At 31.3% G+C, this 27402-nt stretch overlaps 3 protein-coding genes across 5 annotated transcripts; 1 reads left to right on the top strand and 2 right to left on the bottom strand.

Annotated features, from left to right (window-relative positions):
* Nucleotides 1–854: 854 nt before the first annotated feature.
* On the bottom strand, nt 855–6126 carry LOC137808532 (uncharacterized). Of its 2 annotated transcripts, none has more exons than XM_068609694.2 (6): nt 5597–6126; nt 4639–4852; nt 4198–4274; nt 2445–4058; nt 2164–2332; nt 855–1616 (listed from the first exon to the last, which is right to left on the bottom strand). In XM_068609694.2, the coding sequence occupies exons 2-6, from the start codon at nt 4718–4720 to the stop codon at nt 1012–1014; spliced, it is 2547 nt and encodes an 848-aa protein (XP_068465795.1). In that variant the 5' UTR covers nt 4721–4852; nt 5597–6126; the 3' UTR covers nt 855–1011. The 2 variants fall into 2 exon arrangements, with proteins under 2 accessions (XP_068465795.1, XP_090155929.1); XM_090299803.1 differs by having other exon boundaries at nt 2445–4091; nt 5597–5990.
* Nucleotides 6127–10460: 4334 nt separating this feature from the next.
* LOC137808530 (uncharacterized) lies at nt 10461–20396 on the top strand. 2 transcript variants are annotated; one of them, XM_068609692.2, is made up of 24 exons: nt 10461–10725; nt 12391–12524; nt 12777–12861; nt 12996–13049; nt 13245–13336; nt 13416–13522; nt 13663–13732; nt 13852–14242; nt 14597–14929; nt 15040–15243; nt 15747–15842; nt 15929–15989; nt 16098–16225; nt 16802–17048; nt 17211–17365; nt 17451–17575; nt 17883–18006; nt 18082–18140; nt 18331–18427; nt 18506–18692; nt 18922–19023; nt 19761–19882; nt 19966–20025; nt 20135–20396. In XM_068609692.2, exons 1-24 carry the CDS (start codon nt 10684–10686, stop codon nt 20234–20236), a joined length of 3177 nt encoding a protein of 1058 aa, XP_068465793.1. In that variant the 5' UTR covers nt 10461–10683; the 3' UTR covers nt 20237–20396. The 2 variants fall into 2 exon arrangements, with proteins under 2 accessions (XP_068465793.1, XP_068465792.1); XM_068609691.2 differs by having other exon boundaries at nt 14594–14929.
* Nucleotides 20397–20767: 371 nt separating this feature from the next.
* On the bottom strand, nt 20768–22360 carry LOC137808531 (high mobility group B protein 2). The gene is made up of 7 exons (XM_068609693.2): nt 21978–22360; nt 21765–21866; nt 21617–21674; nt 21476–21520; nt 21285–21365; nt 21131–21202; nt 20768–21051 (listed from the first exon to the last, which is right to left on the bottom strand). The coding sequence occupies exons 1-7, from the start codon at nt 22016–22018 to the stop codon at nt 21028–21030; spliced, it is 423 nt and encodes a 140-aa protein (XP_068465794.1). The 5' UTR covers nt 22019–22360; the 3' UTR covers nt 20768–21027.
* Between the last annotated feature and the right edge of the window lie 5042 nt (nt 22361–27402).

Raw genomic sequence — 27402 nt, 5'->3', positions numbered from 1 at the left:
TATGCACATGAATTTATTTGTTTTAGTATGATGATTGGCATTTTTGGTTCTGAACGTGATTGAGGTATCATGGTTTTAGTCATAAGACTTAAACTCGAGATCTGTTATACCGGAATGGAACCCAAATCATCTTTATAAACTTAATGTGTATTCATAATGTAGATAGACCCCACTCAAATTTCTATCATAACTGCATTACTACATTACAATAATACAACACTGATGTATAACACGACATGTATAAATATGATTCATCCCTTTCTGGTTTTGCTCATAATAGCATTCTTGATTATAACATTATATACACCACAAATAAAGACAAGGAATGTCATAAAGTATGTAGGGACTTAGAGAGTAACTCATCTTCCACTCTCCCTTCTTATATTTGTTCTTAACTTTTGATAATGCATCTACAATTTGGTGTTCGACCTTTGATTCTGAACGAGAAATGTATCTATAAAAAGTTCTTCGATGTTTAAATAAGTTATTGATGTTCGATACAATAAATATTATAAGAATGATATACATTTTCTTAGTTGTTATACCTATTTATAAAATTTTGGTAGACTCTATTACTATTAAGTCACAATTAACATGCATACAGAGATTATCCTTAAACATTACGTAATTTTTCATCTTTTTTATCTTACCTAAACTCGTATTATCTTAACACAATTTTTTCGGAGAAGGTCGGTCGGTGGTACCAGAATGTTCTGGAACAATCTTAGCAGACATAAATTGTTAAATTAAATTATGAAACCAATTGACTTTCTGTTTTGAAACAACAACCTGCGTACCACTAGTGTACACTATGTACTCCCCTTGTATCACAAACATTCGCACAAAAATAAATATGCATCACATTCTAGCAGTGTTCTTTCTCAAATGTCTTGGTAGAAAGTAATTGTTCACTTTGGTTACTATGGGATAATCATGTGCTTTCCTTGATCCAATGTGAAGAGTAAGTTATCTTAACAAAGGGAAAAATGATACTTCACACACACACAACACCTACGAGAGCATATCCTTTGTGAATTCTTCAACCAAATCATCAGCGATTGTACATGCTGTCTCTCTTTCCAATGTATCAATCTCATCATTTGTTAGCCAAGACCAGGAATTTGATCCTAGATCTTGTGCCACAAAACTATCAAGTGAATAAAGAGACGTGTTAGAAGTTGGATGTAAAGAAACACGAACAATGTCCCATACTAACTTCAGTAGTTCCTTTCCACATGGTGGAGGCTGCAAGGAGGAATTGCTTAGTTTCCTTCTGAATCTAGATAATGTCAAAGGTGGTCCAAGAACAATGGAAAGGGCCTCATTTAACAAATCAAGCAAAACCTTGTGCTCTACCTTATTCTTGTTATCATCTTTTGTGGATCTTTCATCCTCCTTCACCAATTTCCTATGAGATTCTTCCACTTCTTCAAAAACTGAGTTGCCAATATACTTATCCCATGAACCAAAGTACATACCAGAGGCAACAAGCAGATCTCTTACATAAGATTCTGCTGGATCATCCAATTCAACTAATTCAGACTCAGTTGGCTCCTGCTTCGTAGTGAAATCATCAAAGCCGTCAGAATCAAGTTGACCCAGTTGCCTCTTTAGCTCTGTCAAATAAACAGACAGAGAGAACTGTCAACAAGAATTTGACATCTAAAAAAGCAATTAGATTGTAAGATACATGGAACTATATATATACATATTTCAATTGTTTACAAGTTTGTATAATTAATATGAACAACTTTTTACTAAGAAAATGGTCACCAAACAGAAGAAGCAAAGGATCTGCACTCTCTTCTTAATCTCTTTCTGTAAATACCAACTTAATGAATATATCGAAATTATTGTGTTTTACAAAATTTGTGAAGCTATATAGAAATTGATCTAAGCAAAGAATGCATTAAACGAGGATAATAGAAGGTCCGCAATTTGTAAAAATATTAACACATGACTTAGGTTTCTTATACATTTTCCATGACAGAAATTGTGTAGCCCTTGACTTATAACATAAAAGTATCTTGCAAGCAGGGCCACACTATCCATTTGAAGAACAGACTAAATGTTGTTTGTACATTTAACTATATATGCACATGCAACAAACAACAATGACAATATATTGACATCATCAAATTGAAAGATAAAACTGTTTCTCACCATTCAAACCAGAGCTGATATCTCTAAAAACCTTGGGAACAAAAATATCATCCAATGAAGATGCATCTGGAGTTGATGTTAGACTTGAATACCCAATCTGTCTCCAGTGTTCTTCATCAGCACAGCTGCACACAGATGCAGGACTAGGAGGTACCTCGGTGGAGTTCTCCTAAGGATCATATATGACACAAACTGATGATTAGATAATGATCATTTATGCAACATAATTGAAAACAAAGGTCATTGAGGAGAATGCTGAAAAATGTATATTGCAAACTTACATGTTTGTCACCACATTTCATGAGAATAGTTGGTCCACTCCTGACATCTCTCAAAATTGAACCACATTCACTGCCATGTGATTCTACTTTTGACTGAACCCTTCTGCCAAACAGCTTCCCTCTTAGACCAAGAGTATATTTGAAATTGGAAAGTTTTTCTTTAATATTAAATCCATCTTTCTTCTGTTTCTTAACACCCACGGGTCTTGCTTCAACAGTTTCAAGCTTCCTCTGAATAAGGGCACCCGTTAAAATGTGGCGGTCCTCCAAAAGAAGCCTTCCAAATGATGTTCCTGATGCAGGAGCAGACAAGGATCTTTCAAGGTTCCTAGGAGACAACTCCTTGTGGAACAATACATTGTCATCTAATTTATGTCTATAGGAACACGATTGTAATTCTTTTTTCTCTTTTAGAACTCCCCACTGGCTCTTGTCATTTGCACCCTTTACAGTATCTTGCTTTAGTCTAACTTTTCCATTGTCTAAATAACAAGCCACTTCAGGAATGTCCAAATTCAATTCATTTTTTACAGTATTTCTTAGCCTCTCTGACAAGAATCTCCTAGTATCTATGTTGAAAAATTCTGGGGAACTCGGTCCATTGAGCTGCATTTTACTTTTGTATGATCTTGTTGATTCTGAGCGGAGTAAATTAGGTTCAGCATCTCTGGTCGTTCTTTCTCTGACCACTTTAGCATCAGATAGTTTATCATTGAAAGATGACTCAATTCCACTACCTCTAATCCCTTGGAGTTCACACTTCAAGCGCTCTCTCACTTCCTCAAGAAAATCTTCTATACCTTTTCCCCCATGTAAAGTGCCTGATAAACTGATGCAATTCTCTTCATGGTTGCAATTGCAAATTCTTTCAGAACCAGGCTTCAAGATAACTATCTGAGTGGGAGAAGCGCATATATCTAATAATCTGCTTCTGGATTTCATCATTAAGGACTCCTCAAAGTCCCTACTTTTTGTTTTACTTCTTGATGGAAAGGATTCTTTTTTCTTAGATAAGATTGACTCCATCAGGTCCCCATTAGGTAGCTTTGTCTTAAATGAGTGGCTATCTGTCTTTGAACTCGCAATATGTTGCATGTTCTCCTTGCTCAGGTTCTCTTCTTGAGAAAGATTTCTCATAGAACCACTTATGATGTCAACAGCCTTCGGCCACTCCTCAAACCTTGCTGCTTGATACGCTTCAAATTCTTTCTTGAATTTTTGGAGTTCCTCTTCTTGAGGATGTTCCCTTGGCCTCGGCTCTCCAAAACTATGTACCCCTTCATCATCATCAATGATTTGATAAAATGAATCAAATTCCAAATGGCTAGAAGAATTCAAGTTTGAAGAACCCCTACCAACCCAACCTTTATTCATTTTCTTCTTTGAAATCTTCCTCTCCATATTTTCATGTGTGCTCTCATCCAGTGGAACTACAGATTTAGTGTCTAATGGTAATGGCATGGTGTCCATCCCCATCAACCTTGCCACAAGGCTAGGGGCATTATTTATGGCTCCTGATTGTTTGGAAAAATCCTCTCTGTTCTGTTTTTTCACTGAATCCACATTTGAGTAACTGATTTTCTTTGACCAGCCATCTTCTACTTGACAGGAGTACTGAAATTCACCAGAGTTCATTCCATTTAAGAACTGTAAGAAAAATATGATGTATGCATTGTGAATGAAACATGTTATGAAATGATGGTGGCGTCTTGAAACCCTTAGCATATAAAAGTATGTGTGAAACGAAAATTACTGGTAATTCTCCTTCTGCACAGTGGACCTGAGAGGTTTCTACTTGCAGCTGCATGTCATTTCCAGATGTTTCCAGATCTGCATGACACACAGTATGATAACAAATCAGAATATACCTAACTAGCTGAGGAGGAATAAAATAGAACTTAATAATAATAACAACAACAATAGTGATCATAATTAATAACAATACAATAAATCGAGTCTCAGCAACATATCTAACAAAATGCAACAAACTAATGAGCCCTGCTTCATACCAATTAACACAATAAACTTTAAAACATGACAAGGAAATAGTAAGTTGATGATATCCATTCTGGGAAAAGGATCCTTCGAGATTAGGGAACAAATGCTCAATTTAGCTTCCTTGAAGCTTTTGTAAGCAGAAAAGGCATATCGTGCAAGAGTGAAGTCTCTGTTCAATTTGTAAAATAATACTTACCATCGTTATTGTTCTTATGGGCATGAATTTTCTTGGCCATCCTACCCTGATTGAACTCGAACATGTGCAATAGGCCTCCCATGTAATCAAAGGGTCGTCTAGAACAATCTCATGTCCTCAATTTCAGGGTTCATATCTCAAACAATAAAAATTCAGGTTCTTTCCTCTCCCTCTATACGATGTGAAATGAACCAGCACTCTTCCTTTTCACACCCTGGATTGCCAGAAGTTAATGGGGTGTCAATTGAAGACAGTTTATTGTAGAAAAATCAGATCTTAAAATAAAATAAAATCGTTTAGCTGTAAGATCCAAGTTACTGTTGTTTCACAGAAATAACCAATCAGCTCCTTCATAGCAAAGCATATACAAAAACTGCACTTTTTGCATTTTGTGATTGAATGAGTAACCTTGCTAACATAAGGTCAAAAGCTTTTTAGATAGTATTGTATTGCATTCGATGTAGAACATAATACTGAAATCTAATCGATAATAACATAGTAATAGCGAAAGGAAAAGAAAACTGACCAATGTTTTTCCAGTTTTAGATGAACGATAGAATTTGAATATTGATATAAAATTATGAATTGGCTTATTACAAAAATTAGAAAACTTTGACTTTCATGCACACCCTGAATAGAAAGAAGAACCTTGGTCTTCTAAGCACCCCATAAATCAACAACTTCAGAATCCATTGACGGAAAAGCAAATCAGAGCAAAGAGAAAACCCAACCACAGGTTTCAGAGAAAATGTAGGAAAAGCAAGAACTACCAAAAACTCTAAACCTCAAAATTCCAGCACCAGTTAGAGCTTACAGTAAACAAAAATAAGATTGTCCCATCTAGTTTTATCAGAACCATACACATCGTACAGTACAAGTGATTCCTTCACTAAACACTTGAATGCACGTTTGGAAAAAGGTGAGAAACAGAGAACATGTCACATAAAAATACACATACCAATGAGAAGAACCAAAACAAACACCGCATCCACCAACTGACTTCAGCTGAGAACCAATTCTCGCGTTACAGAAACAAGAAAGTGGGTGTTCTTGAAAAGTATCAAAGCTTCAAACTTGATAACAAAATTGTAAAAGGTGGAACAAAACTGGCAAATTGTGGAGGGAGGGGGAGAGAGAGAAGTGTGTATGTATGTGTGTCATTGAAAAGTGTAAAATTCTGAACTGGGATTTTGTATTAAGAAAGAAAGAGAGCCAAGGATGAAAACTTGATTGGAAAAGTATTGATAATGAGTTAATGATGATGACGACAAAGGAAAAAGCTACAATATTGATAGTGTAGGAAAAGGGAACAAGGCCTCTAATTCCATTGCTGGAAGTGAATGAATGAAAGCGAAGGTTCCCTCTGCCATTTTATTTACTTAATTGCTTAATCATTCTCATATTTTCATTCTTTTTCTTTCTTTTTTCATAAATCTGCTGTCACTCTTGCTGTACCATAGAACACCCTTTTTTTTGTTTTGGTCTAGTGACTAGACTCATGGGTTTGTGTTGTTCTTAATTCCCATCACTTTTCTTGTGAATGTTGTGATTTCCATGTGGGTGGAATTTTTTTACCAAGTCACATTACTGAATTCAACAGTTAGATACAATAAATACAGTTATTATTAGAAGGGAAATGAAACCTCAGAAAGTCGTTGATTGAGGAAGTGAAATCAGTAAAAAAATGAACCCCAAGGACTTGGTTCCAACCCAAATTCGTACACTTTAAATTCTATTTCCTGCAAAATGGAAGATAATGGTCTTCAATGCCTATGACATAGGACGGTTACTTGGTAATAGAAGCCAAGTTCAGTATCAAATAAGAGGAAGCAGAGAGGTTTGTTTATGATTAAGCAAATGATTTTGTAGTTAAGCAAAAACTCTGCATAATCTTGGGGTAATAGAATAGTTGAATCCTTGTGAGCTAAGTAAAGAATGCTTAATGAGAGAAGTAAAAGAGTTGAAAGTCAAAGGGTGAAAAAGGTGTTAATGATGAAATATTATTGAGGATAGTTTTTCACATGAATTATAGTATTTTATATTATTATGGAATAAAAATGGCATGATATGATTGCAGTTTGAGATCACGTAACAACCAGCTCAGAGGTCTGTGGTTTTGCAGTTGTACGCGCACGACGCCTCCATTTGGCGCTAGATATCATGCCACTTTGGAATTTTGGTTTTATTTATTTGTCTTCTTCTCCTCTTAGTTCTCTTTCCTTTATCGTATGTTAAGTTTCACAATAATAATAAAAAACAACAACTGAAAATGCAAGAGAGAAAAAAAAGTCACATGGTACTATGAAAAATTGGGAGGGAAAGTAAAAGAATATTGGTGTTTAACTTCACATCACCAATTATTATTTTGTGCAAGTATAACATAATTGATTTTTATATTATTTTGATGATATTTTAATCGCTTGATTGTTATTTAGAGGATGGTATCACATTTTCTTTCCATTGGCTTTGCGATAGGAGTATATCACTAAAAAAAATCATCAAATAGAAACTAATTTTTAAAGACTAAAATAATTAGTTGTAATAGTAACTAAATTAAAGATCATTTTAGAAACTAAAAAAAATTTATTTCTAAATTAGTTTCTATTATTATTAAATAGTTTCTAAATTTGTATCTAATTAACTACCAAAGTTTTAACTACAAATGTAGAAACCATTTAACAATAATAATAGAAACTAATTTAGAAACTAAAAATTTATTTAGTTCCTAAAATGGTCTCTAATTTAGTCACTATAACAACTAATTATTTTTTGTCTCTAAAATTGATTTATATTTCATGATTTTTTTGTTTTCTTGTAGTGTATTATCCAGCGGAGTTTTGTTTGGACTTCTAATATTTTGTACATAAATTATTTAAGATTTTAAAAAGCAAATTCTTCCTCCACATCTATATTATTTACTATTTTATTGAAAAAATTAAATAATTCAAGCAAATTATTAAATAATTTATTAAATCAATCAATTCAAATACTAAAACAAAATCGACATTGTTTTATTTTATATTTTAAACAATTCACACTATTTCTTTTCTTTTATTACCAACATGTTTCTCACTATTAATATATTATGATAAATGATTTATTAAATAATTTTTGAAATAAATAAAACCATTTATTAAAATAATTATTAAATCATTCAATGAAATTGTTATACAATTTATTCAATAAATAGTTATATCATTCAATCAAACTATTACACAATTTACTATAATTTTTATTATTATTTTTATCAAATTTTGTGTTGCATATTTTCCACTTTGTGTAAATAAAAAAAGATATCGAACACAAAGAAGTTGAAGTCTTCCTTGAATGACACAATTTTATGCAAAAATAATACAAAAGTCATCATACACATGCATGACTTCTATGCATTATTTTTCACTAAAAGTATGTCAATAAGCACATCATTGATTAACAAATGAAATTCTGCTCAATAAGCACAACTTATTTGGTTCCATTTTCCATAACTGAAATTGTGTTTTTGACTAATAACTTCTTATATATATTGAAAGTAAAATCATCTTTAACGATGATGAGTTCTTATGCATGAAGTTGTTTTGTTTGTGGATTAATCAATTTTTAGGCTACTCAAAATGCTTTTAATTCTTAATTATTTCATCAGAGCACAATAAAAACGAGTTTCCATTTTTTAAGAAACTCTCATACACAGTTTTTATTGCCTATTTCCTTCACGTACAACAATTGAAGTATGTTTCCGTTCTGAGCACCAATCAATGAAAACTTGTTTTTGTCAAGGGCCCTTTCGTAAAAAAAAAACATAAATGTGTAAGGGGGTTCGAATAGCAATCAAGGGATGCCAGTAAACAGGATGGACATCAATGAATGGGGATTTCTTCCTATACCGCCATAATTTCTTCCTGCACCCCCATAATTTCTTCCTGCACTCCCATAATTTCAAAAATAAAAAATATCAATTCCGGATTCTACAATTGTATTTTAAATTATACAATCTGAAATTAAAAAAATACAATTTTAATTTCTGCGTTCTATAATCCAAGAAGTCTTTGGATTTTATATTCTAAAATTTAAAAAAAAATCAATAAAAAATATTAAAGAATAATTTAAATATTTACTTACACAGGATGCAAGAAGAGACGTAGGTAGTATAGGAAGAAATCCCCCAATTAATGAGAATTTTATTTTTATTATTATTGTGTAGCATTATGAACTAAACTCGTGGGTAAATGGTTGTTACAATACACGTGATTAAAGGTATCAATGTCAAATAGTTGTCTCCTGGTACACGTGATTAAAATTATCAATGTCACCATAAATAAAAGAATATCTGATAATAGATCTTGAATAGGAGACAACATTTATTATTAAATTAGGTTAAAAATAAGACTAAATATAAAAGAGATATAATGAAGATTTGTAGTATTCACCAGAGAATATATAAAAAGAGAAAAATAAATTATACAAAGTACATTTATTCTTAACTATATTAAATATTATAGGTTTGGAATCACCAATACTCTCGTATTAAACAATTAGGTTAGAAAAAAAAAAGATAATAAGAATGTGCTTTTTGGGTGGTGAGTTATGAAGCTCATACACTCCTCTTAAATGGCGTATTCGTGTTGGACACACGAATCGGGTACTGACATTCGTACGACAATCGTAGGATACATTAACATGTCCAATTTAAAAAATATTTTTAGATTTCTGACAATTTTAATACGATTTTAAAAATTATAAATATATTAATTTCTAAAAACTAAAACTTATTATATAAATTTTTATTATAATTAAAAGAAATAATGAACAAATTCTTTTGAACCAGCAATAAAAAATATATTTATATTCTAAAAAAATTAAAAAATATTTATACACATAAATCTTTATTATCAATTTATATAATTTATAATTATATAATATATAAATTTGTGTTATTATATTTTACATTTTAATAATTATACATATTTATATATTATACGTATTCGCATGTCCGAGTGAGATGTTTTTTAATAAATTTGTATCTGTGTTTTCCTTAACTTTGGTAATGTTGGTATGAATGAAGTGATTGATAGGTGATATAAAATGAAAAGTAATAATTTAAAGAAAATAAAGTTGGTAAAGATGAAAGTGGAGAGGGTGTCATAAGCAAAGTGGTTTTTGTGGTGCCACCTATCCCTCAATAATAATCTTACACTATTTTATTCTCACACGTGTTACTATCCAACTTGTCCACCTTGTTACAACAAATTCTTTAATTCTTAATTTTAACTGTGATTTTACTCCTATTTTTCTAACTACGATGAATCTTAAACATATGCTAAAAAATATTCTCTTTTAAAAAACCCCATTATTTTAATAATGCTTTGTTTCTTTTTTTCCTTTTAAATATTAAATTGTTACAAATATATTTAAAAAATTGAGTCAAATTTAATCATGACAAGCATTTAATTTTGTCTTAATTGATGATATATTGAAAACTCAACAGTAAATCGTTTCAAATTATAATTTTAGAAAGAGAAACAATCTTTTACTTATACCAAGGTCGACGAAGAAATTTTAAAAAATTGTAAATTGATATTTTTTATTAAGTCAACAGATAATTTTTTTTAAGATTGTAAAATGGTGTTTTCCAAGAAAAACTTTGAGGAAGTTATATATGATCTTGATGTAACAGCTTTAAAAAATAATATAATAAAAGGTAAATTTATGATTAAATGATGTAACAGATAATTAAATAATAATACTAGAAGTTATAGATAGAGGTAGAAAAAAAAATGATTTTGAATGTATTATGACTGTTTATTTAAGTATGTGTGAAATAACATTTTTCTTCTTTGTTTTGTGTTTTTTTTGTGTATAAAAGTGAGTCACTTGGTTGTGTCTGAGAAGCAAATGATGATGAGAAAGAGAAGAAAGTGAGAAAGTGCAAGCAACTGCTCCTTCTGAAAATATCAGTTATTACAAACCAAACTTTTCTTCTCTCTTTGTTTTCATTTTCCTTACAAACTCAATCTCTGATTCAGAGCTTCTCATCCTTCAAAATAAGAAATGTTTGTGAAGAAATTAGTAGAGAAAGCTTCCATCAAGAAGGTAACTCCTTTTCATATTCTTCTTTTTCTCTTCCTATCATCATCATCATCCAAATTCTTCACACATTCCTTAGTACTGAAACATCCATCACTTCTTTCTGCCAAGCTAAACTATGAGTTATTCACTCAAAGTTTCAACCATCACTCAGCATCATCATCAATTTTCTTTCGAATCGAGATTTCCTTTTCTTTCTTTTGCTTTTGAACTTAGATATTCGGTTTATATTATATTTTGAATTTCAAAAATTGAAGACTTCGATTGTAGCAATACAATTTAAAACATAAATTCGAGGATGCTATGGTTGTCATGCTGATATATTTTATACACCCTGGATATTGCTGCTAAATTTCGTTTTTATCCTTACGCTAAGAGTATTTTAATTCGTATTAAAATTCTATATGATGAGCATATGGTATACAAAAACTGGGTTTCTTAAATGTTTTTTTTTCATCATGTGATTAGTTTTTTTCTATCCAAATTTTTACCATATTCTGTTTCTGGTTTAAAATTTTTTCTGCAGAATCTCAAAAAAAGGAAAACGTTCTGGGTCGGTTGAGTTGTGTGTTTCAAAACCTGTTCATACGTATGGAAACAGACACAAACGTTTCATAGGGTGTAAATGTTTTCTGTGCATTACGTTTCAAAATAATAAGTTCATTTTAAGGATCAAATTGGATTTACCATATGACGATGAAATGTGATAACTTCACTTCCAAATTAAGTCTCAATTCCTCCACAGTAATAACTACACACCACAAAACTGAAATGAGTAATTTTAATAGTGACACAAAAGAGGGGGAACAGAAAATAAAAAGAAAAAGAAAAAGAAAAAGAAATATACATATATATATATATATATATGGATAGGATTATGGTCGGTGGTAATTGATGAGTGGGCCCATGTTTGAATGCGTTAATGTTGGTCAAGATCTGTTAACCCACTGCCACTAGAATCCAAGGTCCCATGGAAGTACACCGATTTTATTTCTGAAAATATTAAAATTCGAAAAATAAATCTTCAGACAATAATCTGTTTTAGTTCTGTTTTAAATTCATTTTAGTATGTGAGCTTAATTAGTTCCTATCATTTTACTAAGCTGTTTTATTTATTGATGCCATTTGTAGTAGAACTTAAATAAGATTTCGAAAATACTTTCAAGAACTAGAATTTTCTGAGTTAAGTTTAGGTATTAAAGTCACCGCGAGTGATTAAATTGAAGTATGTTTGTACATAGGCACTGTTAAAGTGACATATATATATATATATATATATATATATATATATATATATATATATAAGTGAATTATACTTTCAGAGTCTAATGTAATTGTTAAAAGGTGAAAATGGAAACAATCAGGCCTAAGGTATTGTTAGTTGTGAATATGATGAAATAGAAGGTGTTCTTTCTTCCAAGTTTGAGTCTGAGTTTAAAATTTTGAAAACTGCACACACAAAAGAGTACATAAACTTGCATGGTGCTTACTTTTAGAAGATGTCACGATCAATTACAATGCTTAAATTTCTGAGCTGTTTTTATTATATTGTACTAAAATAGTATGCAAATAACATTACTCTGGTATACATGAATGAAAACCAGCCACAGCCACAGCCACAGAAGGCAGCACTAAAAATATAGGCATTGAATTTTGTGAATTTCTTTGCAGACTGGTGGAAATTCATCGGATGGATTGAAAGCTAGTGATGTAGATCCACGGTTGGTATTTCATCATGGGGTGCCATCTGGTGGTACCAATTTCGCCTATGACACCATTCAGAGGATACTGGCTCTTTCTACAAAGTATGTTCCCCTCAACTACATGCATAATGATTCAAACTATGGGGTCATTATAGTGCATATCATGAATATATACTCTCATAGTTTTTACTTTCTGATCGATTTTGTGTTGCACTCCTTCCTATGTAACCATCTAAGTGGCAGAGAGATTAGTGTAAAAATCCTGGGAAGGGGACATACTATATGAACTTATAAGGTTGTTGAAATGGGTGAGTTTTCATGTTTGAAACTGATTTTGTTGAGTTTTTCAAAAAGGGATGGCCAGATTAAACTCTATGGAAAAGATAATGCTCAAGCCATGCTTGAATCCAGTGAAGCCCAGCCTAGCAAGTTTCTACAGGTTATGTGACAATTCCCTCGTCCTGTTGTGAAAAACGGGACAATTCCCTCGTACTGTTGTGAAAAATGTCCCTTTCTTTAGGAATGTCAAGTATGCCTGTGTACTAACTATGCTATTATATTTAATTGATGCAGTTCATCCAGAACCAAGGTGTCCTTATAAATGTTACTTCCAATGACCATATTGAGGCGAGTATACATATGGGGACTTGCTCACTTTTGTTGTTTTTTTCCATGTTGCCTATGAATTTAAGCTTGTTCCACTAATATCATTCGGAATGCTATTATTTTCTTTTCATTGAATGTGTCAATATACTTTTATTATCATGTTTAAGATCTCAGTTTATTCGGAAAATTGATTGTCCTGAGAAATTTTACATTTAGGTTTGGGACATAGACAAGAAATCGCTGTCTGATGTGTATATTGCTAAAGAAGAAATCACATGCTTTGTAGTCATTCAACATAGCCTCTATATGTAAGTAGTAATTATAATTCAGAACAAGCTATGAAGCAAAGCTGCGTAAGTTATGAGCTTGTATGTATCTGTGTTACAGGTACATCGGACATTCTAATGGTGATATTTCAGTTTTGATGCTTGATCAAGAACCATCATGGCGTTTGGTTAAAATGAAATACGTCATACCTCTCTCAGCTTCATATGGTGAGAAATATTTTGTAGCATTGTTTCTTTTTCCTTCGCATGTTACATGTAAATCTTAAACCCACCCACTTCCCTGGTCCCTTATTCCTCTCTTAAAGCACCTGGTTGTCAATTTAAGTTCCTTAATTATTTTTGTTTAGGTAACTCTGAAGTGTCTGATGATACTGTTGTGACGCACGTACTGCCTCAACCAGCAGCTGAAAGTAAGAGGTGATCTTCACAAACACAGCCATCCTTAGGATGTTTTTGTACAAACATTTTGGTTCATGTTTTTACTTGATCATTTATTTGTACACTCAAACTTATGTCTCTTATGTGTTCCATTGCAGGGTTCTCATAATCTTTAGAAATGGTCAAATGATATTATGGGATGTTCAGGAAAGTAGATCTATCTTAAGAACTGGTGGAAGTAAGTTGCAGCCACTGCATAATGAAACAAAAAAAGTGACTTCGGCATGTTGGGTGTGTCCATTTGGAAGTAAAGTGGCTATAGGGTACAACAACGGAGAGCTCTTCATTTGGAGAATCCCTTCTCTAAATATAGGAAATGTCTCAGCATCTGAATGTATTAATCAAAACACTCCATTTCTCAAACTTAACTTAGGATACAAGTCAGAAAAAATCTCCATAGGATCAATAAAATGGGTTTATGCTGGAGGAAAGGCTAGTCGATTATATGTTATGGGAGCTTCTGACTATGCATCTTCAAACTTGTTGCAGGTATTTGAATGCTTGTTCAAAGCATTTATAACAAAATATCTTGTCCTAGGACAAATTATTTGAACATTTCATCTTTCTTTATAATGAGATATTCCTAAGTGATGGCCCTTTCTAAAACAAGTAAAACTAGAGTTTACTGTTACCAGTTACAGGAACTTTGATTTTCAGAAGGCATACTCTGCCCTTTGTTCAATGAATTAGAGCTAGGTACAATTTTCTAAATTAACACACATACCACTTTTCACTATGAAGTTTTCTCATTTAACTAAATGAGATGTATAAGGAATTTGCTTCATCCTTTCCACTCCCTCTAGGTATATTTTAGATCTTGATACCACTTACATCATGAAGCAGGTAGTGTTGCTGAATGAGAATACAGAATCTCGCACAATTAAACTTGGACTTCATCTGTCTGAATGTTGTACCGACATGGAGATCATATCATTAACTTCAACTGAGCAAAGCAAGCATAAACAAGATTCTTTTATTTTGCTTGGGAAGTCAGGCCATCTATATATGTATGACGATAGTTTGATTGAGAAGTATCTGCTACAATGCCAATCTAATAAGTCCACACCTTCACTTCCAAGGGAAGTAATTGTGAAGTTACCACTGGCAGAAGCAAGCATCACAACAGCAAAATTTATCTCCAACAATTCTACTAATGTGTTTAATTCTGAAGATGAGGTAATACGGTTCTGAAACTATAAATTTTTCTCTACCATGTTCATTCTGTTTGCAATCCACCTTTTTTGTAAATGGCATTGATTTCGACCTTGTTTGTCTTTATCGCATAGTATTACACACAGCTGTTCAAAAACTATCCATTGTTTGTGCCTGTTGAAACAAATCAGAAGGATGGAATCATCCTAAGTTCGGCCAAATTTACAGGATTTTCCAAAGTTCAAAACTTGTACATAACTGGACACAGCAATGGAGCCATAACCTTCTGGGATGCTTCATGCCCCATTTTCACTCCGATTTTGCAATTGAAGCAACAGGTAATACTTTTATCAGTCACACCTACTCACCAGTTGCATTGAGTGGAAAGAAACAATTAGTCTGTACAACAAAATAATTCATACAAAAATGTTAGCTTTACTAACAACCTCCAGTGCACGCCATTTGCTTGCATAATATGCAAAATGCTCTTTGTGTCTTCTTTTGGGATACATTTCACTCTTTCCAAAAGAAGCTACGTTCATGAATGCAAACCATCAGCCAACTTATTTGTCTAGATAAGTTATTGAATTGGCTAATCATGCCAATGTTTTGTGTTGAAGTATTGGATTGATAAGGAAATTTCTGAATGTTCTGATAAATCCAGATAACCAAGTAAATGTTGAATAGCCAAGTATGTTATACATCAAAATATTATTAACTTTAAGCTCAAACAAGCTCTAGGTAGGGCTAAAGGCAATTTATTTTCTTTTCCATGTATTTAAAAATTTTACTTATTTATTTTCTGTGTTTCTTATTATTTGTTTCCTCAATCTCAATCCAGAGTGAAAATGACTGTTCATTGAGTGGTATACCGTTGACAGCATTATACTTTGATATCAATTCTCCAGTTCTTGCTTCTGGTGACCAAAGTGGAATGGTGAGGTTCCTTGCTCTGATAATTTCCTTCTCTCTCGCATCATTCCCGCCTGCCTATAATGTGTCTGACACAAACATGATTTACAGATTTGCATCTTTAGATTCAAACCTGAACCATATGCCACCAACAGCTTCATGTCTCTTACTGGTATGTTACACAGCACATACCTTTTGCTTGGTTATCATTTATCAGAAGGCTTGTATGATTCATATACTAATCAATACGGAGTTCCCTTTTTCATTCCTTCTTTTACAGGGGGTACAAAGAAAGGGACTGATCATATAATCCAAAGTGTGAAACATGTAAAGAGTACTGGTGCCATTTTATCAATGAACATAGATCCCAGTTCAATGCATCTTGCTGTTGGTTCTGATCAAGGACATGTAAGATAATTTTCTACTTTTTTTGGGTTTGGAAATGTGGTTTTAGCTTGCTAGTCCAAAAGTATTCAAAGAAATGAGTTAAAGGCACAAATTCCAAAAGCATATTTTAAAAGAAAAGGCCAGTTTTGCAGTTGTATTAAAAGAAATAGAAGTCCTCAATTTATAGGTCTGTAGATGAATACATTGGTCCTCAGCAAGGATATTCCCACAAGCATAATTGCCAGACTAACCACTCTAGCACTAATGCAACTAGAAGGGCTCCAACAAATACCAAAGATCATAGGACTGCATAAACAACTTCATTAAACAAATTTACCAATAATGAGGACCATTTAGCATAACCAAAAAAGGAGCATATTGTCTCTCCTTTGCGGAACTTTCTAGCAGATTTCTGTTCCTTGATCATATGTTTGGGTGGTAATTTCTAAATGTTTTGTTACTTCAGCTTTGACAAGATCAACAGATATTGCATGGGACTACCTATTTTGTGTTCCTTGTGTTTTGAGATTATAGTTGTTTATTGACTTTGCTAAGTAACTTTTATGCTGTAACGTTTATTGATCCAATTTGGTGCAGGTTTCAGTTTTTAACCTAGATGGGCCAACTTTGTTATACCAGAAACATATTACGAGTGAAATTTCTGCTGGTATCATCTCTCTGCAGTTCCTAACCTGCAGTTTACATGGTTTTGAAAAGAACATTTTAGCAGTTGGAACAAAAGATTCATCTGTTATGGCACTAGATAAAGAAAATGGAAACACACTAGGCACAGGAACTATTTCTCCTAAGAAGCCCTCTAAAGCTTTATTTATGAAGGTTTTGGGTAAGAGTTTGTGTGGTTTACGTAATTATCAATTATAAAAAATTAGTGATGTATAATTTTACAGATGCTCATTCTTTTAAGGATCAAAATTTCAACACTGTTATTGATTGATGTGAAAGAAATTACTGAAAATGGTAAAAGAAATGTTGTTGTGGTACACAGATGGACAAGGTGAACAGGTCACAGGATCAATTACAAAAGATGGATTAGACTTGAGTGAAAAGAACCATATTGACGATGCAACAACGAAGCAGCAGTACATTCTGCTTTGTTCTGAGAAAGCTTTATATGTCTATTCATTGGTGCATGCGATTCAGGTGAGATGCATGAATTCCTTACATCCATAATCAGGAGTCATGAATAACAAAAACATCAGCTGATGCTTGCAATGATGTATTCCAGGGAGTTAAGAAGGTGCTATACAAGAAAAAGTTTCATTCCTCTTCATGTTGCTGGGCATCAACATTTTACAGTCATTCTGATGTTGGCCTTATACTTATTTTCACTAGTGGAAAAGTAGAATTAAGGTGGTGCTTTTTCCCAGTCTGAACTTTATATGAGAACATATTTTGATGGTATAGAACATATGAAAAAACGTCATTTGTTAAAGTAACAACTCCACCGATTTTGAAGATAGTTTTTCATTGACAAGTTAAGAAAAACATATCATTTATCCAAAAACCAACAAATATGTTTCTTAGAATTTGGACTATTTCTGTATTTTTTCCGGGAGATATAAAGAACTTCAGTTATTCCTTGTTTTAAGTGCATGTCAAGTACTCTTTTTTCTCTTCGCTATAATAATTTAATACATAGACATATTTTATATGATAGGTCTTTGCCAGAGTTATCCCTGGTTGTGGAGACTTCAATTAGAGGTTTCAGTTACACTCCTCCAAAATCAAAGCCATTTTCTGAGAGCCAGATATGTTGTTCATCCAAAGGAGATCTTGTTTTGGTATGAGCATTGTTTTCTAACGGTACAAATCTCTTTAGAAGATTTATATTAAATAAGCTCTAGTTCCATTTACAGGTGAATGGTGACCAGGAAATTTTTGTTGTCTCATTGTTGGTCCAAAGGAATATTTTCAGGTATATAACTATATACAATATATGGCTCAAAAGTCAAGATGCCATAGTAAATCTTGTTATCTATCTCTTGCTCCTATACATATAGTACAGAGAAATACTTGGTTATGGATATTGAAATAATATTCCTCACAGCGAAGATGAAAAGTGGTAGTAGTATTAACCCTCATTTTTACATTTTGTTGACTTTTAGGCTTTTGGACTCTATTAGCTGCATCTACAGGAAAGGAATGATGTTTTCACAAGAAGAGCTTGTCCCTAGCCCAGTCATAAATAAGGAAAAGAAAAGGGTAAATAGTATATCTTAATAACTTCTTAAAACATATATGTGATTAAAGGTGTTTCATCTTCATTTTTGGTCTTCTCAGGGTATATTCAGCTCTGTCATCAAAGATTTTACTGGCAGTAAAGAAAAGCATGCTCCCATCTTGGAAACAGAAGAATCTAAAGAAACTATCCAGAAACTCTCAGCTATCTTTTCAACTGAAAATTTTCCATGTGATGCTGTTAATAATGATAATCTGACTGTTGATGAAGAGCTTGAATTAAATATAGGTACGGAATTTCCTTAGGTCTGAGCTACTCAATATTACATAGCCTACAACCACGAAACAGAAATTGTCTAATCATATTATGAAATAAGGCCTTTTCAATCATTGACTGTGCTAGTCAGAAAATACAAATGGTATATAAATCGACTGCTTCCTAAGGCAGTTCTCGTTTTTGTATCATATGGATAAATAAATAAGTTTGAAACAACCATTTTTTGGTGCTTTCTGTACAGATGACATTGACCTAGATGATCATGAAGAAAAACGAAAAGATCAAGGTATAATGGGAAGTTTTAACAAGAAGAAATTGCCTGGAAAGTTTGAGGCTCTAAAAGGTTAGTAACTTTACTTCTGTGAGACAATTAATTAATCATAGTCAAGAAGTTATGAACTAGTGGGATTGGAATGAAATAAGATAATAGGTGCTCATGTGATCACTCATTTTATCATTTGATTTGAGATGAGTGAAAAATATGCAATACCCTTCATTTAGCGTACATACTGTCCAAGAGTGCTCAGAATCTATCTTCTAGGTTGTTCTAGCCCGTGTATGGACACTGCATTTTCCCTGCATAAAAGGAAAAATGTTCTGTTTAGTACAAATGTCAGTGCTGAGACTTGAACTTGTAAAGTTGTAACCTCCTCCTTCCAACTACCCAAAACTATTACCACCAGCCCATTGACCTGCATAAACGAATAACATAATGGTGGCTGGAGTTCAAAGTTGGAAGTATGGGGTATACCTAAAATCATGACAGAATTTTATCAAAAATCTTTGCGTAGGGAAAAACTGTAAATGATTGATAATGAGAATAGTATATTACAAAAGGATTACACAGGGCCTTTACACAAACAAATTAACTATTCTACTAACGAACCTCTAACTAACAGGACAGAGTAGTTATCTTATATTAGATACTGCTTCTGTTCAAGTCTTCTAGATTTCCTTTTTACAACCAATTAACTCTGGTAAGCAAAAACTGCATTTTAATTTTTAATTGGTTGAAAGATTATCAAAAGTGCTTGCCTTAAATAATGCTGCTAGCTAAATTAGTTGAAGTTGAATATGCAGGAAGGTTAAAAGAGATGAAGGGCAAAATTCAGAAAACATCGGGTAAAGAAGAACAAGATGAGCAAGCGGGTGCAGTCGATCAAATTAAGAAGAAATATGGGTTTTCATATTCCAATTCCAATGTAAGCACATTTAATCATGTATTGCATGAAATCGTTATTTGTTCATTGGAACCGGGCTTCAATCTTTGAATCTGGCACTGCAGGAAACAGGCGTAGTTAAATTGGCACAAAGCAAGTTGCAGGAGAACATGAAAAAGTTGCAGGTATCTTTGATGAAAAAAAATAATTTGAGTTTGTAAGATTTTAGCCTACACAGTTACTCAGAACACATGTCAAATTTGTTTAATACATGTTATCTTAAAAATTTGACAGGGAATCAATCTCAGAACAACAGAAATGCAAGATGAAGCAAAATCCTTTTCATTATTGGCAAACCATGTACTGCGGACTGCTGAACAGGATAGACAAAATTAAGAGCATCTACTCCCTCATTGGACCAGAAATTCGAAGCACTATGAATTTGTAATTTTGGTCAGCTTTGTTGTGTATTTATAATTTGTCCAACGCTGTAAGAGTAAAATACTGAAGTTTTGGATTTATACCAAGGGTTTTACATAAAGAACAATTTCTACCATTTTTTTACTCTTAAATCATGAATCGATTTGTCATTACTCCACCACATAGCGAAGGGTCAAGTTAATCATAATCACTCATAACTCGATGTTACAAGAGGATGTTACAAGAGGCAAGTACGCATTTAGAGTTCAATAGCTTAATCAATTGTTAAAGAGTCAACCTTTCTTTCGAAGTTTAATAACATAATAGTTAAAACAAGGTAATTTCTTCCAGGCAAAAAAGATTAAAAATCGTTCGGAACGATCAAAATAAGAAGTTCAAATGAATCCCACTGGTGGGGTTGGAGATTACAGGTGATATCTATAAAGTAAGGTCAAATGAAGTATAGATTCTTGTATACCACTGAAGAATCAAAACGGACAGCAAAAAGACAAAATATTCAGATTGAAATTTCTTAGAAAAATTAAATTGAAATGTATCATAGCATTGACTTTAAGTACATAATCATGATACTGAACCCTAATTTCGATTGTGCACTAATCTAAATCTAAAGAGAACAAAATAAAAATTCCGAAACTAATTATCAGAGTGATGTGGTTGGGAACCTTCCTATCAAATACTAAACCCAACATCTATTCAAAATATTTTTTTTCCCACATCAACCTAAGCTCCATCACATGTAACAAATTTCACTCGTCATCCTCCTCGTCCTCCTACAGAACAGAAAACAAGAAGGATTAAATAATGATTAACCATGATCGCAAATCATAATTAATGATTAAATTATTCTACCTCATCTTCCTCCTCATCGTTAACTTCAGATTTTGACTTGTCAGACTCTTCTTCCTCTGAATGTTTCCCTTCCTAAACACCAAAATCACAACCATCAATTAGTTTACGTTAAAAATAATGAACAAAACAACAAACAAGATAACAATGTATTCACCAATTTCTTATTATAGGCTGAGATACTCTTCTCGTACTCTTCTTTCTTCTTCTCAGCCCTAGCAATGAAGGGAGCTTTCTCCTGAACCATTAAATTAAATTAGCATCAAACATATCACAAACAAATACAACTAAGCACAGCTATTTAGCCAAAAAAAATCAACAAAATGATATTCAAAAGTAAATACTCACGGCATCGGACAAAGACTTCCATCTATCACCGCCAGCTTTACCAACCTAAAATTAGTTACACCATAAAATACACATAAGAATCCAAAAAGATCAAAAAATATTGATCCATCTCTCGTAGAAACAGAGAACAAGAAAACTCACAACAGCCACAGATTTGTTGGTTGGATGTTCCTTCTTAAACTGCTCTCTGAACTCAGACCTAGAACAATCGAACAGACTTAAATTAATATCACAAACAAAAATACAAAAACTCACAACTATAACAAAATCAACAAAAAAAAATCCGTACATAAAAACGAAGAAAGCACTTGGAGGTCTCTTAGGTTTGTTAGGATCCTTGGCAGCTTTCTTCGATTGCTTCCTTCCAGCACCAGCGCCCTTGCGCTTCAACCTACACGCATCATAGCAAACACAAAATCACGACAACAGTACCAAACCTAAAACTCCAGATCGAAAAAAACCAGATCTCAATCGCAAGAAGAAACAATCAATAACACGATACCTGTTATCGGAAGCAGCAGTATCAGCTTTAACCTTCGGCATGGCAAAAGTCGGTGAAGAGAAGAAGACTCTGGATAGAGTGAGCGAAGAGCAGAAGGGTTTGAAAGAGAGAAAGGGAAAAGTGAGAGTGCGCGTTGTGCTGTGAGGATTGGGCGCGATAGAAGGGGATAAGAAGGGTTGTGGGGAGGGGCAGTGTAGAGAAAACGCAAGTGAAAATCGAATCGCGAAAAAATTGAAGTTGGGATTTTACGCGGGATTTCGACGATCTTTCGCCACGTCAGCGATCCGTGTGCTGCGAAATCATTCGCTGTTACCAACGCCTTCAAATCAATGTGTTTCCTCTGTGTGTGTGATTTGGGGATGAGCCTGCTTCCTTTCGAGTTTTAGCACTGTGCACTGTGTTTTGAGAATTTATTGGCACGCATCACTAATTTATTGGTATGACTCTTTTATCCTTGCAGGGGTCTCCGATATTACCAAGATGCCACGAGAATGAGAGTAACGCGCCACGTGAAGTTTGGGATCAGATATTTTGGGCTTCATAGGGGTATCTTTGTAAAATCATGTTTCTTACTTTTTCTTTTTTACTAATAAATTAATTATTGGATGATTAATGACTAATAGTTTGTATATTCTTAATTAATTTCAACTAAAATAAAAAATATCAATATTTAAAATAAGTAGTGATTAAATTTCAATTGTTATTTTAAATTAATGATCTGGTAACAGAATTTTGAATTGTTTAAAAAAATTAATGAGACTTTTACAAGATTAATTTTTTTTTAAAATAAAAATTTAAAAAAAAATAGTAGAAATACATGCAGAAAACATGTAGATGATATTTTGGTATATATAATAATAAAAATAATTAAAAGTGAGAGGGAATAGTTATAGGTAGATAGAGGCTATACAATTGTGTGTGAGGGAAGCATTATACTTTAATGATCTACTATCGGTTAGATCAGGTACAATGATAAAAGTACATGTGCATTCAAATTTAATTATTTTTTCTTTATTTATTATCATAAATTATAAATAAATATTTTTAATTATATGTTTATTTTATGGTAAATATTTTATATTCTGATGTAGTGTTATCTTTAATTACTGATCATTCATCTCTTAAAATATAAAATTTTAATTTTTATAATTAAATATACTAAAATGATATATTATAACTAATAAGATAGTAAAATATCTGGAAATATTTTCATTTAAGAAAAATAAGTCATAAAAATAAGAAAATTGTAAAAACAAATTAAAATAAAATACAATTTGTACCTACTCTGATTTGTGACATGTAATATAATCTTTGTAACACAAACACCACCTATGAACACTAATACACGCATATGAAAATACATATTATTTTTAAAATATAGAATATGAGGATACAACAAAAAAAATATTTTTATAACTGATTAAAAATAATTTATTTTTTATTTTTATAATCATAATAAAAATTTATACAATAAATTTAAATTTTTATAAAATTAATGTATTTTTTTTAAATTATTGTAGAACTAAATTATAATTATAAAAATTTTAATAAATATTTTTTAAATTAGACATGATATATATATCTAACACCAACACGTTATTTGAAATGAGTGTCTCAGATTCTTAACGTATATGATAACTATATTTTATATATCATAACTATATTTGTTTGGATTCACTAGTAAGAGTGTACAATTTATTTACATTTACGACAATTCGTTTAAAAATATCCCTGTAAAAAGCTAATCAAAGGTACAGATAATTTTTCAATTAAAATATTTTTTTAAATTACATCTAAAATATAAAATCATAACAAGTATCACATAAAATATCAGTGAAAATAGGACAAATTTCTTACTCAAAAATATAATTTTTAGAAACAGTGTCATCTTCTTCTTCCTCTCTATAATTTTTTTATACAATAACAAATTATTATTTTTCCAATAAGAGTTCCTCACAACAAAATCAATCCTCATTTATTACTCTTTTCTATATAAAAACAATACACAAATGGAGATAACCATAATATACTTAACTTTTTTAGTTAGTTTCTAACTACCAAAACATTAGATATCTTGATATTATCTTAATATTTAAAGTTCAAATTATATCTTTATTAAATAACAGACAGATCAATAAGCAATTTAATATATGAGATCTCACAACAAATATTTGCATTAATAATTTCATACTCAAAGGAATCTCACCATTAATAAATTTACAGAAATATTATATACTAAATTATTGAATATTAATATTTTTTACCCTCTATGATAATAAATAACTTATCATATATTTAATATTATTGAAAATTTGAAGATTTTAATATCAATGAGATTTGTCATCTATAATAATAATAATATATAATTAGATTTTATATACCCAAATTATCTTCTTCTTGTTTTAATGAACGGTTAATTACAAAAATACAAAAACAATATAATAAAAAAAAGGAGAAAAAAAATAAACTAATATTGACATCTAAAAAAATGTAACTAACTACAAATAATTTATAAATATTTAAAATATGTTACTTTATATAATTAAATTTGTTTTATTGAAACACAATTTCAATATAATATGTAATTAGTTATCTTAATTTATATATTAAATAAAATTACATAAATATAAACAGCGATAAATCCAATATATTTTTTATTTATAAACAAGTATAATAAATATATGTTATTGTTTTTAAAGAAGTTTATAAGATTACATGATGTAAATGAAATTTATTATTGATTGCAAATGTTGTATAAATGTAATACAATACAAATGTAAGTTTACAATTTCCTAAGTTAAAATATCTTTTTATTTTGTAGAAACTCTTTTTATGCATCAACCACCTAAAGATAAAGTGTGTAGACTTCCTAAAGTCCTGTAAAACCTCAAGGAGCACATAGGTACTGAAATCTCTTGGGTGATTTTCAGTTAAGTGGGTTTTTAATTGATTAAATTATGGATAAGTTGTGTTTTGTTATGAATTTATTTTAAATAGGTTATTAAATTATGGATAAGTTGTGTGTTTATTAGCATGATTTTATTTTAAATAAGTTATTAAATTATAGATAAGTTGTGTTTTGTTGACAATATTTTATTTTAAACAGGTTATCATGGTGATGTTATTTTAGTGTGAACACATGTTAAATAAATAAGTCATACTAGTATAGAATAACTTTCACATAAATTTTGGATGATTAAAATTATATTGAATGGGCACTACTTTAATTAGCACAAGATTATGATGAATTAAAGGCATTTGTAACACAATCTCAATGTAAAATAGAAACAACTGAAGTTGTGTATGAGTGTGAAAATTTTAGTTATACGAACACGATAATAATTTAATATTTCAGTTTTAAAAGAAAAAAATTGTCATACATATATGTACGAGCAAGATAAGGATTTTATAATTTAGCTAATAAATAGAATAATCATTGGCGTGTGAGAAAGGACATAATATAATCAAGGTGTATGATGGAAGGATGAAAAAAAACACAATGTCTTTTTTGAGTCACTTTGAGGTTCACGACCACGTTCAAACATACAAATTGGATATTATGTTAGTGTCAATTATCTTTCATCATAAGGAAGTTCTATTAAATGGATCAATAATAACAAAAACATGGATGCACATAAGAGTAATTGCACTTTCTAACAAGGCATTTGATTTACTTGTAAGGGACAAATTTAAATTTCCAAGGCTCTGTACATTGTGAATTTGCACCAAGGTTGTGCTGAGTAATAAGATTTGTAAACTAAAATCGTGTAAGCGTAACACGACCTTGGTATGCAGGAAAAACAATTGAAATTGTCATGTGTATGGACAACTTTTAGTTATTTTTGTTTTGTATTGAAGTTGAACCAACACAACTTCAATTAAACCCTAATCTCATGTTAATCAAAGTCGTGTATACTCAAAATTGTCACGTGTATGCACGAGTTTTTATTGTTTTTATTTTGTATTAAAATTAAACTCACACAACTTCAATTAAACTTTAATCTAATGCTAATCAAGTCGTGTATACTCAACACAATTTTGACCATCCAATTATTGTGCCAAATTTTTTTATTATAGTACAATTTTTCATTTGACTTTCACTCACATTGAAGTCAAGTCGTCCATCACCATTATAACTTTTTCCAAGACAAAATTGTATCATCAAACACAACTTACTCATGTTGATAAATATTATTTTTGCTCATTCTTGTAGTATTAAATGAAAGTGTATATTTTTAGTGTGGAAAAATCCTGTTATTATAGATATGTGGTGAGTGCAATTCAAAGTGTAACTATTAGTATAACAATTTAGCCTAACTTACTAGTAAAGTTTGCAAATCAAACCCTATGACCAAAGATGAAAATTAGTAATACATAATCTACTTTATAAAAAAAACATTTACTATGACTTACAAATAAGTAAGTGTTAACAACTACAAGTAATTAACTTCTATAATATAAATTAAGGTTGCCATTATAAAGAATCCTTTATAGAGATTTTTTTTATATATTTTCGTTCCAATATCATATCAAGGTTTTAAAAAATATAGTAGACTTCTAGGAACATTATAGAAGTTAATACAAAAGTATTGTAACAACAACATATATGTATTTGGATTCCTTTCAATTAAGTTGAAAGTAACCACTTTTATCCTGAATATATAATATAATAGTTTTAGAGTCATCATATTAACAACTTATGTATAATTTTTTTTATCAGTAATAAACAATGAATAAATGTGAACCACTTCAGGGGTGATCAAACCCTTATACAAAATAAAAAAAACTTAAGTCACCCCATCCTAAAACGCACACCACGAGACACCTATGATTTAAAAACACTCATGACTTTACTCAAAATCAAACATCCTAAAAACAAGCACTTGAGCTCAAAAACATATAAAGAAACCATCCTCATATAGACTAAAGGTTCGATACACCAATCAGAAAAGGAGAAAAAAATTAGAGAGAGACTTAGACGTAATCCAAAACCAAACTTTTACTTGAACCAAGACAACCACTTAAAACTATCGACAACTTATCTATGATACATCTATCAACAAACTATTTGGAATGGTAGGTCTTTTAGTTTATGTAGAACACAATTATGAAGAAAAAAGTCCAACTTATTTCGTTTCCTTAATCTTATTAATTTTCTCACAAAATATTTATAGAGTTTACTTTATAAATCTCAAAACTAAATTTAGATTGAATTTAAAAAGAATGTTAAATAAGTAAGAGGAAAACTAATTATATTTTGATTAGATTTTTTATTTAGTTCTCTTATATTGGTTGATTTTCGCTAATGTTTCATGTTTCTCTAAGCAACCCTTTACCTAACACTTACAAAAGAATAAATTTAGTTTGGTGAGTTTTTTTTTTTTTTAATATTGCGAGATTTATATTAATAGGTGTCTAAATAAGA

This window comes from Phaseolus vulgaris, chromosome 3 (genome assembly GCF_051622355.1).
Source record: "Phaseolus vulgaris cultivar YP4 chromosome 3, ASM5162235v1, whole genome shotgun sequence".
NCBI classification, from domain to species: Eukaryota; Viridiplantae; Streptophyta; class Magnoliopsida; order Fabales; family Fabaceae; genus Phaseolus; species Phaseolus vulgaris.
The sequence above is the reverse complement of the archived record's forward strand: the minus strand, read 5'-3'. Positions and strand labels throughout refer to the sequence as shown.

Bases quoted from the DNA above. Each gene is read 5' to 3' on its own strand.
- LOC137808532 (XM_090299803.1), bottom strand. From the start codon at position 4,720: ATGGGAGGCCTATTGCACATGTTCGAGTTCAATCAGGGTAGGATGGCC. The intron at 4,092-4,197 runs GTAATTTTCGTT...TTTTTCTTACAG, and splicing joins GTGCAGAAGGAGAATTACCA to TTCTTAAATGGAATGAACTC. The intron at 1,617-2,163 runs GTGAGAAACAGT...TTTATTTGACAG, and splicing joins TATCAGCTCTGGTTTGAATG to AGCTAAAGAGGCAACTGGGT.
- LOC137808530 (XM_068609691.2), top strand. From the start codon at position 10,684: ATGTTTGTGAAGAAATTAGTAGAGAAAGCTTCCATCAAGAAG. The intron at 10,726-12,390 runs GTAACTCCTTTT...ATTTCTTTGCAG, and splicing joins AGAAAGCTTCCATCAAGAAG to ACTGGTGGAAATTCATCGGA. The intron at 13,337-13,415 runs GTAAGTAGTAAT...TCTGTGTTACAG, and splicing joins ATTCAACATAGCCTCTATAT to GTACATCGGACATTCTAATG.
- LOC137808531 (XM_068609693.2), bottom strand. From the start codon at position 22,018: ATGCCGAAGGTTAAAGCTGATACTGCTGCTTCCGATAACAG. The intron at 21,675-21,764 runs GTACGGATTTTT...CGATTGTTCTAG, and splicing joins AGTGCTTTCTTCGTTTTTAT to GTCTGAGTTCAGAGAGCAGT. The intron at 21,052-21,130 runs GTAGAATAATTT...TCTGTTCTGTAG, and splicing joins ACGATGAGGAGGAAGATGAG to GAGGACGAGGAGGATGACGA.